This window comes from Salvelinus alpinus, chromosome 20 (genome assembly GCF_045679555.1).
Source record: "Salvelinus alpinus chromosome 20, SLU_Salpinus.1, whole genome shotgun sequence".
NCBI classification, from domain to species: domain Eukaryota; kingdom Metazoa; phylum Chordata; class Actinopteri; order Salmoniformes; family Salmonidae; genus Salvelinus; species Salvelinus alpinus.
In genome coordinates, this window is record NC_092105.1 from 7,428,589 (window position 1) to 7,446,446 (window position 17,858).

The window sequence follows — 17,858 nt, forward strand, 5'->3', positions numbered from 1 at the left end:
GGCCATGCCCCTTTGAGCCCAGATGTCACATTAGGCATCATAGAACTGCCCCTTCTCAAACAGAGTAGAAACTCCACTTTCTACAAAATGTACATTAAGTCGGAGAATGCCGGGATGGAGTCCCCACGTTGAAATGGCTACAACTCTACAGGTCATTGTACCTGAGTAAATATGGAGCTGTCGCTACATATTAGTTAAGAAATATTGGTTAAGAAATCTACAAACTGAAGTCAAACAACGCCGGGACGTAGTCCCCATGTTGAAATGGCTACCACTCTATAGGCCCAGGAGATCAGACAGCATGTAGTGTTGGCTACACGGCTGGAAATGGTTCAACTCTGAGACTATCGATCCCTACAGAATAAGAGCAAATTCTAGACGTAGAATTACTAGTCTACAGCTGCAAGCATCTATTCTATGCAACTACCATTTGTACGCCTGACGTATCCATTACAACAGACACTATCCAGAGTCACTGAGAAAGCTACAACCACGAAAGACAGTGACTTCTGGGGAAGTTAACCAGAGACTCTCTGATGAACTGACTGTCCAGCAGACGGACCGGCGATTCCAATAGAGAGACAACAACGACATATGAGCATAAATATATACATTGCAATTATTTTAGAATGAGCGGCCGTTCATGTGCAAAGGATTAGCATAATTTTTAACTGTGTGTAGTAAATCCATTTTGTCCTTCCTGCTCTTTATCCGTCCACACCCCTTTCCATTGTCTACCAAGCCGCCATACCGGTTTAGCCCACTAGGGACTGATCAACGCATTGTGTTCGTAACCAATAACTAGAATGTTTGTTTATGTATTTCTGTCATTTGTTTAGTTAGTTAGTAAATAAATCATTAAACCAATTTGTATATCGCTGATTCATTATGGAGTCTAGGGTTCGTGCAGATATCCAAGGGTTTGCGACATTCAGATATGAGACTGATGAGGTAATAATACATTAATGAGAATGACTAATCGTTAAGATATTAAAATATCTGAAGAGTCAATTCGGGAAATAGGGACTCTATAAACATTTTCCCGTGGTGCCCCCGACTTCCTAGTTAATTAAAGTTTACAAGATTAGTTTAATCACGTAATAATAATTACACAGAGAATTGATTTGATAAAATAACAGTCTTCACAAATGATAGTCAGAGACACAACATATATATCTCAGAATTTCTGCATTGACAAATTGTCAACCACTGTCTACTCATCTTGTCATTGGCCAGTCCAAGGCGATCCGCTTGGTCCTACAATCTTTTACGTTTCCGGCCGATCTCTTGTTCCTCCTGTAGGATTTCACTGGTGTCGTCATTACAGCATCTCACTGATCTTAGCCAATCTCATACATTTGTTGAACACAAATATACAAATTATATCTTATTTTACTCATTACTTAAAATAAATAACATTTGGCCATTAGATGCCGTTTCCAAAAATCTGGTTATACTTATATTAACATGTTTCTGTTTTTGGCAACATCTCTGAATTTTGTAACTGACAAGACATCACACTCTCAGAGGCTGCTGATTTTGTCATTGGCCAGTTTAAGGCGGTCCACTTGGGCCTGCAACTTTGCACGATGCTCTCCGATCTCTGAAACCTCCTGTAGAATGTTATCAATGTTCTCTCTGTGTAGCAGATCCACCATTTCACAGCACACAATCTTGGCTGACTGCTTCAGGATGAAGTAACGGATCAGCATGGGCACCTGGTCAGCCAGTCTTTGCACCACAATCTGTGAGAGAGGTGAGGTGGGAAGGAGAGTGAGGGCTAGAAGTGATGAGATGGCCATAAGGCAACCACAAGATTGCCAAACGACAACCAAGGCTCCGCAAGGTGAACATATAGACTTCAGAGTTGGATTGGTCTGCAAAATGCAATATACCATAACGCAACCCTGCCACAACAAGGTATGTTTGAAACATTTGTCAAAAAGCATTAATGAGAGATCTGATCATCCCATTTATGATGTCATGTCAGGTTGGAGCAGAGCTATATAATGTACACTACCGTTCAAAAGTTTGTGGTCCTTTTTTTGCCCTTTAAAAAAATAAAAAAATAAAATTATTTTGTCCATTAAAATAACATCAAATTGATCAGAAAAACAGTGTAGACATTGTTAATGTTGTAAATGACTACTGTAGCTGGAAACGGCTGAGGCGACATCCTGGTGTTGCCTCTTCACTGTTGACATTGAGACTGGTGTTTTGCGGGTACTATTTAATGAAGCTGCCAATTGAGGACTTGTGAGGCATCTGTTTCTCAAACAAGACACTAATGTACTTGTCCTCTTGCTCAGTTGCGCACCAGGGCCTCCCACTCCTCTTTCTATTCTGGTTAGAGCCAGTTTGCGCTGTTCTGTGAAGGGAGTAGTACACAGCGTTGCACGGGATCATCAGTTTCTTGGCAATTTCTCGCATGGAATAGCCTTCATTTCTCAGAACAAGAATAGACTGATAAGTTTCAGAAGAAAGTTATGCGTTTCTGGTCATTTTGAGCCTGTAAACGAATCCACAAATGCTGATGCTCAACTAGTCTTAAGACGGCCAGTTTTAACGCTTCTTTAATCAGGACAATAGTTTTCAGCTGTGCTAACATAATTGCAAAAGGGTTTTCTAATGATCAATTAGCATTTTATAAAATACAAACTTAGATTAGCAAACACAACGTGGCATTGAAACACAGGAGTGATGGTTGCTGATAATGGGCCTCTGTACGGCGATGTAGATATATCATAAAAAATCTGCAGTTTCCAGCTACAATAGTCATTTACAACATTAAGAATGTCTACAATGTATTTCTGATCAATTTGATGTTATTTTAACGGACACAAATTTAGATAAAAAAAGTAAAAAAATAATACATTTCTAAATGACCCAACACTTTAACTGTAGTGTAGATAGTAGTAGTAGTATAGAGAGCTGGAACAACTTTTAGATTGGACGCCATGTTGCCCCTTTTAAGCATTCCATTTATCCAGTCATGACAAGTATGTGGATTCTAATTCTAGACTTTCAGTTACACAGCATTGTTAAAAAAATGTAAATACCATGAACTGCTATTGGTCAATATTGCCAACATGGCTGCCATATGGACATTTTTGAATACTCTTTACTGATTGGCTTGAAGGGCATTCTAGAGTGTGCATTATTTCCCTATAACGCACGGTACATCAGCACGGTACTGCATTGTTGAGGGAGCTAGCACATTAGCATTTTGCTACACCTTTTAAACCAGCTGTGAACTGTGTGATGAATACATGTGATTTGATGCAGCAACCTCAGTGTCCAATCTCTAAAATGTCTCTGGGGTGGAGTAACAGGCTATATGTAGTCCATACATACATGTTGAGATCTCAACAAATTTGTGGAAGGCCCTGATGAGAAAGTGTGTGAGTTTGTCGATAAGCACACTACATAACATGCCAGTTTTATGTTTGCTGCAGGTTTAGTTAATTCAATTTTATTTCTGGAACATTCTATACATACTGCCCAGTAGATGTGTTGCATTGTACCTCATAGTATGCCTTGAGCAGCCCAGGGTACTTGCTCCTGGTGTCGTGATCTGAGTCTTCTGCTGTTCCCTCCTTTCGACTATGTTTGTTGAAGATTTCATCCTGTGTGTAGACCTGCATCTCCATCTCAAACTGCTCCATGATCCTCTCCTTCGCTATGATTGACTGCTTTTCCTGGATTGTTTCAATTTGTTTCTGAGTTTAAACAAAGATGAAGATACCATGAGGACATAAAGAACCTTGGATGCAGGGAGGCAGTGAAATACTGTTACTGTTTCAGAACAGTAGTTCAGTTCGACATGCTCTAAGTATCTTATGGTGTTTTATTTTGAACATTTCAAGCTACAATCCTACAATGGACAACCTGTAAATTGGAATTATTCATAAAAATACATTGTGATTTTTAAGTGCTCTTTGCCTCATGTTTCCCTGCTTCTTGCTAATGCCACTAACTAAGATTTCCATTTCAGCCTAAAATCACAGAATTGAGAATTGAATGATTAAAATGTCAGAGCACTTAACAGTTTACGTTTGTCATTACCATTGAGACTTGATGAAGACAAGGATATTTCTGAAAGCTCTCTTTGGACAAACTATCAAATTGCTTCTGCACCATGACTGAAAAACAAAAACAAATGTATTTGATAAAGAGATGTTAAAAAAGACAAATGTATTTGGTGAAGAGATGATAAAAGAGACAAATGTATTTGGTAAATAGATGTTCCACAAAATGTTATTTAAAGGGATAGTACATCCAAATGACCAGTCAATAGTCCCAATATAATTATTTCATGTCCAAACAATCATTGAGTAACTTAATTGAGCTACACAATCAATTGGAGATACATCAGGAACATTTGGACATGAAGAGTAAAAAATGGAAACAGGTGAATTAAACCAAAGCTGGATTGATGTCACACCTTCTCCATAGACTGCTTCCAGGGTAAAGAAACCAATATGTCATTTTGTAATTTGAGTGAAATATTCCTTCAACATGTCCTATTTAGTTAATTAAAGTTACAGTCACGTGCAAATGTACAATGAAATGCCGTTCTTACAAACTCTAAACCCAACAATGAAGTATTAAAAATAACATAAAGTAGAACAAAAACACGAGAGAAATAAGAACACAAGTAAGTAAGTAAGTTATATACATGGACAGTTCCAGGGTCAGTAGCTATATACAGGGACAGTTCCAGGGTCAGTAGCTATATACAGGGACAGTTCCAGGGTCAGTAGCTATATACAGGGACAGTTCCAGGGTCAGTAGCTATATACAGGGACAGTTCCAGGTTCAGTAGCTATATACAGGGACAGTTCCAGGGTCAGTAGCTATATACAGGGACAGTTCCAGGGTCAGTAGCTATATACAGGGACAGTTCCAGGGTCAGTAGCTATATACAGGGACAGTTCCAGGTTCAGTAGCTATATACAGGGACAGTTCCAGGGTCAGTAGCTATATACAGGGACAGTTCCAGGGTCAGTAGCTATATACAGGGACAGTTCCAGGGTCAGTAGCTATATACAGGGTCAGTTCCAGGGTCAGTAGCTATATACAGGGACAGTTCCAGGGTCAGTAGCTATATACAGGGACAGTTCCAGGGTCAGTAGCTATATATAGGGACAGTTCCAGGGTCAGTAGCTATATACAGGGTCAGTTCCAGGGTCAGTAGCTATATACAGGGACAGTTCCAGGGTCAGTAGCTATATATAGGGACAGTTCCAGGGTCAGTAGCTATATATAGGGACAGTTCCAGGGTCAGTAGCTATATATAGGGACAGTTCCGGGGTCAGTAGCTATATACATGGTCAGTTCCAGGGTCAGTAGCTATATACAGGGACAGTTCCAGGGTCAGTAGCTATATACAGGGACAGTTCCAGGGTCAGTTCCAGTACCATATGTACAATGTGCAGGGATAGTGAAGTGGTATGGTGAGATACTGTATGTATAGGGGTAAGTTGACTAGGCATCAGGATATATGATAAACAGAGTAGCATCTGTGTATATGATGATTGCGTGTGCTTGTGTGTGTTTAGAGTTAGTATAAATGTGTGTAGATGTTATGTGGTTGAGCAAATGAAGTGTGTGTGTGTGTGTTGGAGTGACACTGTGTGTGTGTCTGTAGAGTTCTGACATCGAGACATTACAAGATTGCAAAGTTTCAAATAAATAAAGGGGTCAACTCAGATAGTCCGGTAGCCATTTTGTTAGCTAGTTAGCAGTCTCATGGCTTGGAGATAGAAGGTGTTCTGGAGCCTGTTCAGGAATCGTTTATTAAGCAGAAGCAGAGAGAACATTCTATGGCTTGGGTGGCTGGTGTCTTTAACAATATCCCGGGCCTTCCTTTCACACCGCCTGATATAGATGTCCTGGATGGCATGGAGCTCGGGCCCAAGTGATGTACTGGGCTGTCCGCACCGCCCTCTGTAAAGCCATACGATTGAGGGTGGTGATTTTGACATACCAACCAGTGATGCAGCTAGTCAAGATGCTCTCAATGGTTCAGCTGTATAACTCTGAGGAGTTGAGGGCCCATGCCAAAGCTTTTCAACCTCCTGAGGGGGAAGAGGCGCTGTCTCGCCTTCTTCATGACTGTGCACATGTGTGGACCATTTTAACTCATTTGCCTTTTGGACACCGAGGAACTTAATGCTCTTGACCCGCTCCACTTCAGCCCTGACGATGTGGATGGGGGTGTGATTCACCAATACCTGCTTTCTGGGTGTTTCTGATTAATATAATAGGCATGTTTGTCCTGTCAGAAGTACCATAGAGACCCATGCATGATGTTCAATAAAGGGGCTTTAGGAAAATCACATCAAACCTAGGGCTGTAACGTGTACTCTAATAAATTGGGAAGCAAGTACATGGAGAAAATTGAATGAATAAACAAACATGAAACAAAACAAGAAACATGAGTAGCGTACAGACATGAAACACAGGAACAGAAACAATAAGGTGCGTGTAACGATGATGGCAGGTGTGCATGGTAATGAATAAACTGGTGACAACAAGCACCAGAGGGGGAGAGATGGAGTAGACGAGACAAGGGCTTTTGGTCACTTACCTCTGATTTTCTGTAGTGTCGTCATAGCTGGTATCTTAAGTTCAGCCACTAGTTTCTGAACAACATTTTGAAATACCCTGTAGTTACTGAATCCTGGCAGCTCACTTCCCCTGTGCTCCTGATCGTATTCATCCACCACTTGTTGCACTTCTTCGTGGTCTAAATTCAGGAAAACAATGTTAATAATTCATTGGATATTACAATCACTATTGTATGACATAACTATTAGTAGTATATTAACTATATCAGTAAATATTAGGGATATTTAGAAACATAAATATTCATTGGTTAGACATGGTAATATGATGAGCAATACCCGAGCTATTCAAAACTGTACCTACAATGTGATTTGGCATTTTTAAGACATTCCATCCACTCTGTAAATTCCTTTCGCATGAACACAAATAGATTCTCCTCAACGATAATATCCCCTTTGGACAGTTGGGTAATCTGCTCATTGAAATCTGTTATGACCTGAAGAAGGAAACATAACAATGAAACATACCTGTTTAAATGTTTAATATTTAGTCATTTTAGATTAGTGTTTAATGAAATGGCTCCACAAGACCCATCCATCCTTACGTCTTCTACAGATATTAAACAAGAATTATCTTACACTGGCTTGTCCAAGTGTTTTTGTAAAATCAGCTGTCAAGGCAAAGTATTGTTTATTAACCTGGTGACAAACATAATCAGGGGAAATTAAGGAACGAGAGTGGAAGAATTGGGAATGTGGAGAAAAGTTGAATGCTGTTATATTTATTTTCTGGACGGTGCGTCTACTCTTACACCTGTGTTGCAAATCTGACCAATCCAAATGGCAGAGGATGTGCAACAGAGTTGATGCCTTTACACCAGGTACCATTGCCCAAATTCTCTATAGGACATTATCCTGACAATAGACCAAACCATGACAATAACACACCTGAACTACTGTGCAACAGTATGGCTTCCAACCCTACATCATACATTTTTATAGACATTTTGTACAGAAGAAGTTTACGAAGCTGAAAGATGGAAAGGTGAAAGATGTACTCACCTGAATGAGGAACATCCTCTTCTCTGCAGGTTCCATTGGAGGCCCACCCTCTATTTGACTCAATAAATGCTTTACCTGCCCCAGCCGCTCCTTTATCTTCTCTGACATCTGGGGCAGATATTTCTGACCAGGAGCAAACATACAAGTTAATATGTACCAGACCACATGTTGTCCAGTGTACACTGGGTGTAGGAGGAACAGACAACTGTAGGGTCTGTGGTTGGACTAACTTTGATCTGTTTGACCAGGGCATTGCTGAGCTTGGTGGCTAGGCACTTGGTGGTTGCCTTCTCCTCACGCAGGAGGGATCTATACATTGAAAGGGAGAGAAAAATAACAAACTAAGGACACAAGGCGAGACCCAGATGCAGACACTGGAGGCAGATGGTTTGAGTCTTGATATTTATTTAACAATCCAAAAGGGGTAGGCAAGAGAATGGTCGTGGACAGGCAAAAGGTCAAACCAGTTCAGAGTCCAGGAGGTACAGAGTGGCAGGCAGGCTTGAGGTCAGGCCAGGGGTAATGGTCAGGCAGGCTGGTACAGAGTCCAGAAAACAGGCAAGGTGCAAAAACCATGAGGACTGGCAAAAGAGAATAGAAGCAGGAGTACGGGAAAACTGCTGGTTGACTTGAAAAACATACAAGACAAACTGGCACAGAGGGACAGGAAACACAGGGATATATACACCAGGGATAATAAGATGAACTGACACAGAGGGACAGGAAACACAGGGATATATACACCAGGGATAATAAGATGAACTGGCACAGAGAGACAGGAACCACAGGGATATATACACCAGGGATAATAAGATGAACTCGCACAGAGAGACAGGAAACACAGGGATAAATACACCAGGGATAATAAGCGACACCTGGAGGGGGTGGAGACAATCACAAGGACAGGTGAACCAGATCAGGGTGTGACACAAACACAGTATTTCATCCCAGAAAATGACGGACACATTTAACACCTGCCTTTTTAAAATTTAAACTGTCAAATACAAATGTCAGTTAACCCTTGGCCTACAATGGTCCCACGGATATTTAATTAACATAATAAAAAGTCCCCATCCAAATCAGTCTGTTTAAATTAGAGATATGTGCTTAACTAACATATGGAAAAGTTTTTTATGATTATACCAAGGATCATTTAGCCATTTGCTTTTGAATGTTAAAAAGTACAATATGCATAAATGTAACAGAATGGAGGGGAGGGACTCATAAGGAAAGACCAATCATGACTACTATATGGAACTAAAAAAATAATGTTCATAAAATCCTGAAATCAACAGTTTGGGGCCCTGAACATTTTCAGATGTGAAGCCATCAAAAACAAAGATGCAAGTTACTTAGCACATGGCAAGAAGACATTTTACCTGAAGTGCTCATGATTATTGAAGAATACCAACTCCTCCTCAATCGCATCAGTAATGGACATGTTTTCATCAATTTGCTTCTGACCACGACATTTCACAATGACATAACCCATATTGAGAAAGATGACTCTATTGTGGACAATTTCCAACACATTCTTCTCTGCTCCCGGGTCTATCAGGTCTGGCTTTGTCAGAATGGCTTGAAGACAAATGAAAAGCATTATGAGAACTTTACTAATACAAAAAACGTATAAAAAATACATTAGTCTATATAATTTCTTTACCCAGAGTTCTTGTGCCTTCAGGATCCACTTCTTGTGCCATTTTCAGGGCCTCTGTTGTTGCTATGTCAACATTACATGGTACCACCGCCAAAATAATGGTTATCTTATTCTTTATGAATTTCTTAATGATATTATTGATCTAGTAAAAAAAGAAGAGGAATGTGACAAAGCAGTCATGATTCAAGCCTTTGCCCAAGTTATTTGATTAATCTTCGAGAGGGTATCAGACCGCTTGTTACCGTGATATCGCCCTGTGTGGGGCACTCTGTCCTTCATGGTTCTGAAGCTCAACCTTCCTCAAAGTCAACACACTAGATTCAACCATCATAGCTACCTTGCTAACAATTATGATAAAGTCTTTACACCTGGCTAAAACAATTAATCATTAGTGAATCATAAGATGAGAACCAAGAGTCATGAGATAACCAAACAATTTACTGGACAAAGTCCAAAAGCTATACACACAAACATTAGACTTACTTGGACTCCAATGTCATCTGGTTGTCCTTTCACAGCCACCCTGGCGATACCTGGTAAGTCAATCAGACTGAGGTCACACACCGTGGAGGATGTGATCTTCAGAGTGATCAGGTCTTCACATATCCCCATTCCCTTTCCAGCTAACGTGTTCTGAGCTGTTAAATCAATGGGAAAATATTGATGTGTTTATTATTTGTTTGTTTGTCTGTCTTGTACCCCGACAGAACTCTTATTATCATAATATATTATGTATTCTGTAGTTGTCTGTGGTAAATACCATACAAACTTTTCCAAAATAAATTATAATATGTCGATGGTGGTCAGGTACCGTTTAAGATAAGGAAGAACGATTGTATTTTTTATGAGCATGGCCTTATTTCCATTACAGCATATTGGATGACTATTATTCATATTCCATTCACACAGCTCAGTGTAACATCAATAGGTTTAGGCTACTATGTGATACTGGAATTTTTCCTATACCCATTATGAGGTTGTGTAACGGCTGTCGTCTTCCTCCTCCTCGGACGAGGAGAGGCGAGAAGGATCAGACCAATATGCAGAGTGGTTAGTGTTCATTATTTAATGAACAATCAACAAAACACTTCAAAAAATACAAAACCAACAAACGTGACAAAACCGAAACAGTCCTGTGTGGCCCAAACACTAACACAGGAACAATCACCCACAAACCCCAACACCAAACAGGCTCCCTTAATATGGTTCTCAATCAGGGACAACGATTGACAGCTGTCTCTGATTGAGAACCATATCAGGTCAAACACAGAAATAGACAAAACAGACACAAAACATAGAATGCCCACCCAACTCACGTCCTGACCCACTAAAACAAACAATAAACACAATAACTAGGGTCAGAACGTGACAGGTTGCTACAACCTCGCCTATGAATGAATGTTTACAACATAGGTGCAGACGTCGAGAATTTGTTTTGTGATCAAGGGGACACACATTCAATACCACCTTTCACACTCTTGCCTGCATCTAGTTGATCTAGGGTGTAATCTTGAGTCCAACAGTTGCAAACAAGAGTTTCTTTTGGACAAATTCAGGTATGTTTATCCCTGCTTCGTTACGTTACGTTTTTTCAACAGAATCGGTGGAATGAATACACCCCTGATCTCACGCAATCACAGTTCACTTTCATAGCAGCCAAATACAAACAGTATGATGTTTTTGATCATTGTATATATAATTCCTCCTCCCGTCTACGCGCTCCCCTCCTCTCACCTTTACCCTATGCTTGTGGACTTCAGTGCACAACACATCAGCTGTCTGTGACCAGACAAAAAAAATATTTCCAAGCCAAACCTCCATGTCAGCTCTATACACAGCCGACATCGCTGTCACCATATTATATCATAGTCAACATAGCTACTAGAGCTAACACATTAGTAAACCTGCTACAATCATGCAGGACAGTGTTCAGTCAGCAGCAAGCAGTTTAGCAGTTACACCGGCGGAACCCCAGTGGCTAACAGTTTATAAAACCTTAAAAACTTACCTTGACTTGGAAGAGTTCCTTTGTTGGAAAGCCATGGCCAGCTAGCTAACATAGCATCCCTCTCTGTTTGAGCCTGGTGTCTGAGTAGGCTAAACTAGCTAGCGGCCTTCGCTAGCTAATTAAGTGAAAGTGAAAAAAATATGAAATATAGCTAGTACTCTCTCTCTTTACTGCTTCTCCTTAACTTTTGAAGAAATTAATTTGTTCAAAATTGTTCCTATAGTCTTTATCTCTATTTCAGTAATCTATTTACCACATGCTATGTATTGCAGTGCTGGCTGTGTCACGAATCCCGTTTCCTGAGTCGGTTTTTTGCCTGTGTTCTGTCCTGGAGTGTTTTTTCCGGCGTCCTGGAGCGCACCCTGTCTGGTTGCCGGGGAATGTAGCCAGTTGGGAGTTCTGATTACCCGCACCTGTATCCCATCAGCTATCTGCACACCTGGTCCTGATCATCATCTCTCCTCTTCATAAGCCCGGACCTGACATCCATTCCCTGCCGGATCGTTAGCCATGAACAGTATGTTGTGCCATAGTATCAGCCTCAAGTTGGATAGAATTTGTTTTGTTGTTTTTTACGTATTGCTTGCCTTAAACTTACCTCCGTTTGTTTTGTCTTCAGTTACTCACCCGGATCATTTACCCCATTCCCGCCTGGTCGTCGGAGGATTCCGCTACCCCATTGGATTCACCTATTTACTCCCATCAACTCACCACCGCTGCCCGCTACGCCACCTAGATATATCTACCCATTCACATTCACTTGTAAATAAATACTCACCTTCTTCCTACGCTCCTTGTCCTGGTCTGCTTCTGGGTTCGATTTTGAAAGAACGTGACAGGCTGGCTGTAGATTATGCTCTCTGTAATAGATTCATTCTCTGATCCTTTGATTATGTGGACAACATGTCAGTTCATGTTACAAGAGCTCTGATACGTTGGAGGACGTCCTCCATAATTGCTGTGTAAGTCTATGGAAGGGGGTGTGAACCACGAGCCTCCTAGATTTTGTATTGAAGTCAACATATTTTTTTTATTTCACCTTTATTTAACCAGGTAGGCCAGTTGAGAACCAATTCTCATTTACAACTGCGACCCGGACAAGATAAAGCAAAGCAGTGTGACAAAAACAACAGCATAGGGTTACACGTAAACAAACGTACAGTCAATAACGCATTAGAAAAATCTATGTCCAGTGTGTGCAAATGTATAAGATTAGGGAGATAAGGCAATAAATTAAAAATACAATTGAGCAATAACACTGCAATAACACTGGAGTGATAGGTGTGCAGAAGATGAATGTGGAAGTAGAAATAGTGGTCTGCAAAAGAGCAAGAAGATAAATAACAATATGGGGATAGTTGGGTGTGCTATTTACATAATGGCTGTGTACAGGTACAGTGATTGGTAAGCTGCTCTGACAGCTGATGCTTAAAGTTAGAGAGGGAGACAAAAGTATCCAGCTTCAGTGATTTTTGCAATTCAATTCGTTCCAGTCATTGGCTGCAGAGAACTGGAAGGAAAGGTTGCCAAAGGAAGTGCTGGAAATTGGGGATGACCAGTGAAATATACCTGCTGGAGCACGTGCTATGTGTGGGTGTTGCTATGTTGACCAGTGAGCTGAGATAAGGCGGGGCTTTACCTAGCAAAGACTTATAGATGACCTGGAGCCAGTGAGTTTGGCGATGAATATGTAGCGAGGGCCAGCCAACGAGAGCATACAGGTTGCAGTGGTGGGTAGCATATGGGGATTTGGTGACAAAATGATGGCACTGTGATAGACTACATACAGTTTGTTGAGTAGAGTGTTGGAGGCAATTTTGTAAATGACATCGCCGAAGTCAAGGATCGTAGGATAGTCAGTTTTACGAGGGAATGTTTGGCAGCATGAGTGAAGGAGGCTTTGTTGCGAAATTGGATTGGAGATGCTTAGTGTGAGTCTGGAAGGAGAGTTTACAGTCTAAACAGACACCTAGCTATTTGTAGTTGTTCACATATTCTAAGTCAGAACTGTCCAGAGTAGTGATGCTAGTCGGGCGGGCGGGTGAGGGCAGCAATCGGTTGAAGAGCATGCATTTAGTTTAACTTGCATTTAAAAGCAGTTGGAGGCCACGGAAGGAGTGTTGTATGGCATTGAAGCTGGTAGTTTGTTAACACAGTGTCCAAAGAAGGACCAGATGTATACAAAATGGTGTCATCTGCGTAGACGTGGATCAGAGAATCACCAGCAGCATAAAGAGACATCATTGATATATACAGAAAAAAAGAGTCTGCCCGAGAATTGAACCCTGTGGCACCCCATAGAGACTGCCAGAGGTCCGGACAACAGGTCCTCCGATTAGACACACTGAACTCTATCTGAGAAGTAGTTGGTGAACCAGGCAAGGCAGTCATTTGAGAAACCATGTCTATTGAGTCTGCCGATAAGAATGCAGTCACTGACAGTGTTGAAAGCCTTGGCCAGGTCGATGAAGACGGCTGCACAGTACTGTCTTTTATCAATGGCGGTTATGATATAATTTAGGACCTTGAGGGTGGCTGAGGTGCACCCATGACCAGCTCGGAAACCAGATTGCATAGTGGAGAAGGTACGGTGGGATTCAAAATGGTCGGTGATCTGTTTGTTAACTTGTTTTCTGCAGGGGGTGCAGAGCTATTGGCCGGGGTAGGGGTAGCCTGGTGGATAGCATGGCCAGCTGTAGAAAAATGCTTCTTGATAAATGCTTTTTGAAAAATGCATATTGAAATGATTGATTATGGAATATATATACTCAGTGGAAGATGTTAACTAGCTGTGTTCCAGCTACACAATGGTGCTACCTAGCAGATTGCTGTTGAGGCTACTGTAGACCTTCATTGTAAAGCAGTGTGTTTTAATCAATTATTTGGTCATGTGAATATATTTAGTATAGTTTTATTAAAAAAATATATAATTTTAAATGTTTCGCTATTTAAATGTTTCTGAAATTCCCTGAGGAGGATGGTCCTCCCCTTCCTCCTCTGAGGAGCCTCCTCTGGTTAATGTACAGTATAGAATAATTTGTCTTTGTGTGTGTGTGTGTTCGTTCCCATCTGACCTTGTTCAACGTATCTCACGACTTCTGAAGGTTCGTCAAATAGAATTAATTTCTCTCCGTATGAGATGACAGCATCCCATGTCACTGTCCTGTCGTTACAGAGTTGAAGTAGCAGTGGGCACCTGGTGACAATACCTGGAAACAAGGAAGTACCAATGACAGATCGTTATACTGTATTACAGAACAATCAATACAATATGACAGTACAGTGAATAATGGATCGGAACATGCATTTCATGATAAATATATAACTTCTACAGGCTACAGACAACAAGGTTGCTCTAATGTTCAGAAAGCATGTCAGACATTTACAGTGTCTGACAAAATGGTTATAAAACTAATGTACAGTTAACATTTTGCTGCGGTTAAAGTTTTGCTGCGGTTATCAAGTTAATTTGAAGATTCTATACATTTCAGTAATGTCCGTGTCTCTGTGGTCCTATTGTACTGTCTGTTTCCTGACCTCGTCTATGCACAAGGACAGTGTGAACACCTGCTTCAGGGTTGTTTACCAAGCCACTGGCATCAATCACCAACTTCAGCATCTTCAAACCAAAAACTAGTCAATGCCCAAATCATGTCTAAGTTACACAACCCCTTTCACAGACTTTGGGTGATTTGGGCATTACATTTAAAATGCTAATATTGATTTCAAATAGTTTTTTGTATGTTTAGAAAACAATACAGAATCTCACCAGTCCCTCTGGGCAGTGCCACCCCAGAAAGGGACTCAAGCACAGAGCTCTTTCCTGAACTCTGGTCTCCCACCACAGCAATGGCTGGCAGTGGCAGCTCCTTATCTATCCCTATGGATCTCATGTCATCTATTAAGTCTATGAAGGGTCGAACCTTCTCCGCCAGCTGCTCTTGGAACATCCTGGGGGTATGTCAGGGGTACAAAACAATGCCATTATGATTGGTTCATTTGATGATAGACATACATGGCTAGAATGTATCCCACAAAAAATCTTAATTCTGCACCACGTGTAAAAAAATGTTACACTATTTACTGCATAAATAATCACCATCACCATAAAATTCTGAATATTATGATTATAGTATTGTGGTACAGTGTAGTATAGAGTAGTACTACACGTGTGCAATAACAAGTGGAAAATGGAGGCCTTCATAAGTTCAAAACCGAAAACTGAAGTAATGTTGTCCCACCTCGGTCCATCTTCATCAGACATGTCTCCCTTCCTCTGAAATAAAAGAGAATGAAAGCTAAACCATTTAGATGACAATACAGAATAACAGCAATGCATCTGTATTTTGAACTAAAGTTATTATAATCTAAATCATCACATCACTATAACATAGGAGGAGATACAGTCTCACATGCCCAGTTCGGGAACCTTACAATTTGCCAACTGTAATACACTGGGTATACCAAACACTGTAATACACTGGGTATACCCGACACTGTAATACACTACCAAACATTAAGAACAACTTCCTGATGTTGAGTTGCTAGATGAGAATCTAGTAAAAATGAAACTGTAGGGTAGAAACTGAGTAAGTAAAATCCTTATATGATTTTAAACATTAGACTAGACTATTAGATTAGAATGTATTTATCCCCTTGGTCAATGTCTATTGGAGCTTGTTTAATTAAAAATGAAAAGCTGACATTTTTTGACTCAAGTATTCAACCCCTTTGTTATGTCAAGCCTAAATAACTTCAAGAGTAAAAATGTGCTTAACAAGTCACATAATAAGTTGTGATCATAGTGTTTTTTAATGACTACACGATCTCTGTACCCCAACATTACAATTATCTGTAAGGTCCCTCCGGAGCAATGTAATTCTAACACAGATTCAACCATAACGACCAGGGAGGTTTTCCTATGCCTCACAGGAAGGGCAACTATTAGTAGATGGGTAAATAAAATAAAAAAAGAACCATATAATATCCCTGTGATCATGGTGAAGTTATTAATAACACTTTGGATGGTGTATCTATACACCCAGTTACTACAAAGATACAGTTGTCCTTCCTAACTTCCGGAGAGGAAGGAAAATGCTCAGAGATTTTACAATGAGGCCAATGGTGACTTTGTCGATTAGGTTAATATTGTGGAGTAACTACAATGTTGTTGATCCATTCTCAGTTTTCTCTTATCACCGACATTAAACTCTGTAACTGTTTTAAAGTCACCATTGGCTTCATTGTAAAATGGGAGAGTTGACCTGGTTAACTTCTTAAGGCTAGGGGGCACTATTTTCACGTAAATTAAGAAAATGTAAAAAAAATTATTCCACTGACAGTGCAGGCCAGTGACAAAATATCTACATTTGATATAATATTACTTTCGTGCTCTAGATTACGTGGTAGAATTAACTTGACAATGGAAACTGAGGTACTATTACTTTTAGCTCTGTATCTGAAGCAGGGTAACGATTAACACCATGCACACAGACACAGTTCAAACTGCTCATTTACATATCCCCTTGACCTTCAACCTCAAAGTGATACTGATTGGCTGTTAAACACAAGGGAGTTATGGACTATCATTAAAGGTGTAGAGTTCCATATATTACAATTACTACCTATATTTAATATAAATATTTTTTTATTGGTGGTGGGAGGGGGGTGGAATCGAGTGGATTTGGGCCATTGCTCGGCCGATTCTGGTGCTAAAATGTCAGCTTTGGCTCAGTTCCTGAAACTGGTTAAAAGCACATTTAAACTAGGGGTGTGACAACATGGCTCATAATCATCTCCGTAACTTAACAGTTGATAGTCGGATTGGATCGGATGATAGTCGTGATCGGAAAAAAACAGAGGTTTTTCAATATGCCTAAATAGATGTTGGCAGAATACCTCCCTGCACACTGAAACAAAAAGCTGCAGACTAGGAGCCCAGCGCTGAGGGATGAGTGTGTCCTCAACTTGCAGCCAAATTTGCTTTTACAGTCAGAATGCACATCAGCGTTTCATATTTTTTTCCTTACCTTTGCCCCACTTGTTAGATATTAAGCACATTGATAGCTTGATAGCAAACGTTCTCGCCATGTGTTTTATCATAGTAGCAGGCAGCAGGAACCTAAATGATCTGAACGAAAACATGCGAGGAAAACTGATTGGGTGAAATTTAAATGACTTAAATGTAAATGTAAATGTAATGAAGCCAGTGGATGGAGAAATACAGCTTCACTCTATCCAATCAGAGCAGCGGGAACAACATACAGCCCGTCCTTCTCTTTACAGAGTTATTTAGACAAGGTAGAACCTCGAGCATGACTGACTGACATGAGAAAGGTACGTGATGGCACCTGACTATTGGGAGGGGATCACGGAAAATTACAAAAAAAGACTCTGATCTTAATCGTATCCAGAAAATTGCTGATATCCATTACAAAACGAGTTTTGATCACCGAGGTAAAGACAGTTTCAGGTTGGATATTCAACACCGAGGTAAAGACAGTTTCAGGTTGGATATTCAACACCGAGGTAAAGACAGTTTCAGGTTGGATATTCAACA

General features: G+C 40.4%; 2 protein-coding genes across 2 annotated transcripts in view; both read right to left on the bottom strand.

Moving 5' to 3' along the window:
* LOC139546249 (interferon-induced GTP-binding protein Mx2-like) overlaps positions 1 to 17,440 on the bottom strand; it is a 158,003-nt gene extending 140,563 nt beyond the window's left edge. The window contains exon 1 of the mRNA XM_071354395.1: positions 17,329 to 17,440. The gene's annotated coding sequence lies outside the window, so the exon portion shown is untranslated. The remainder of the gene's footprint in view (positions 1 to 17,328) is intronic.
* Positions 624 to 16,812, bottom strand: LOC139546253 (interferon-induced GTP-binding protein Mx-like). Its single transcript, XM_071354403.1, has 13 exons — positions 16,795 to 16,812; positions 15,069 to 15,237; positions 14,374 to 14,508; positions 9,775 to 9,929; positions 9,295 to 9,433; positions 9,011 to 9,209; positions 7,862 to 7,940; positions 7,632 to 7,754; positions 6,934 to 7,066; positions 6,593 to 6,751; positions 4,066 to 4,142; positions 3,525 to 3,719; positions 624 to 1,745 (listed from the first exon to the last, which is right to left on the bottom strand). The coding sequence occupies exons 1-13, from the start codon at positions 16,810 to 16,812 to the stop codon at positions 1,524 to 1,526; spliced, it is 1,803 nt and encodes a 600-aa protein (XP_071210504.1). The 3' UTR covers positions 624 to 1,523.
* Positions 17,441 to 17,858: the final 418 nt, after the last annotated feature.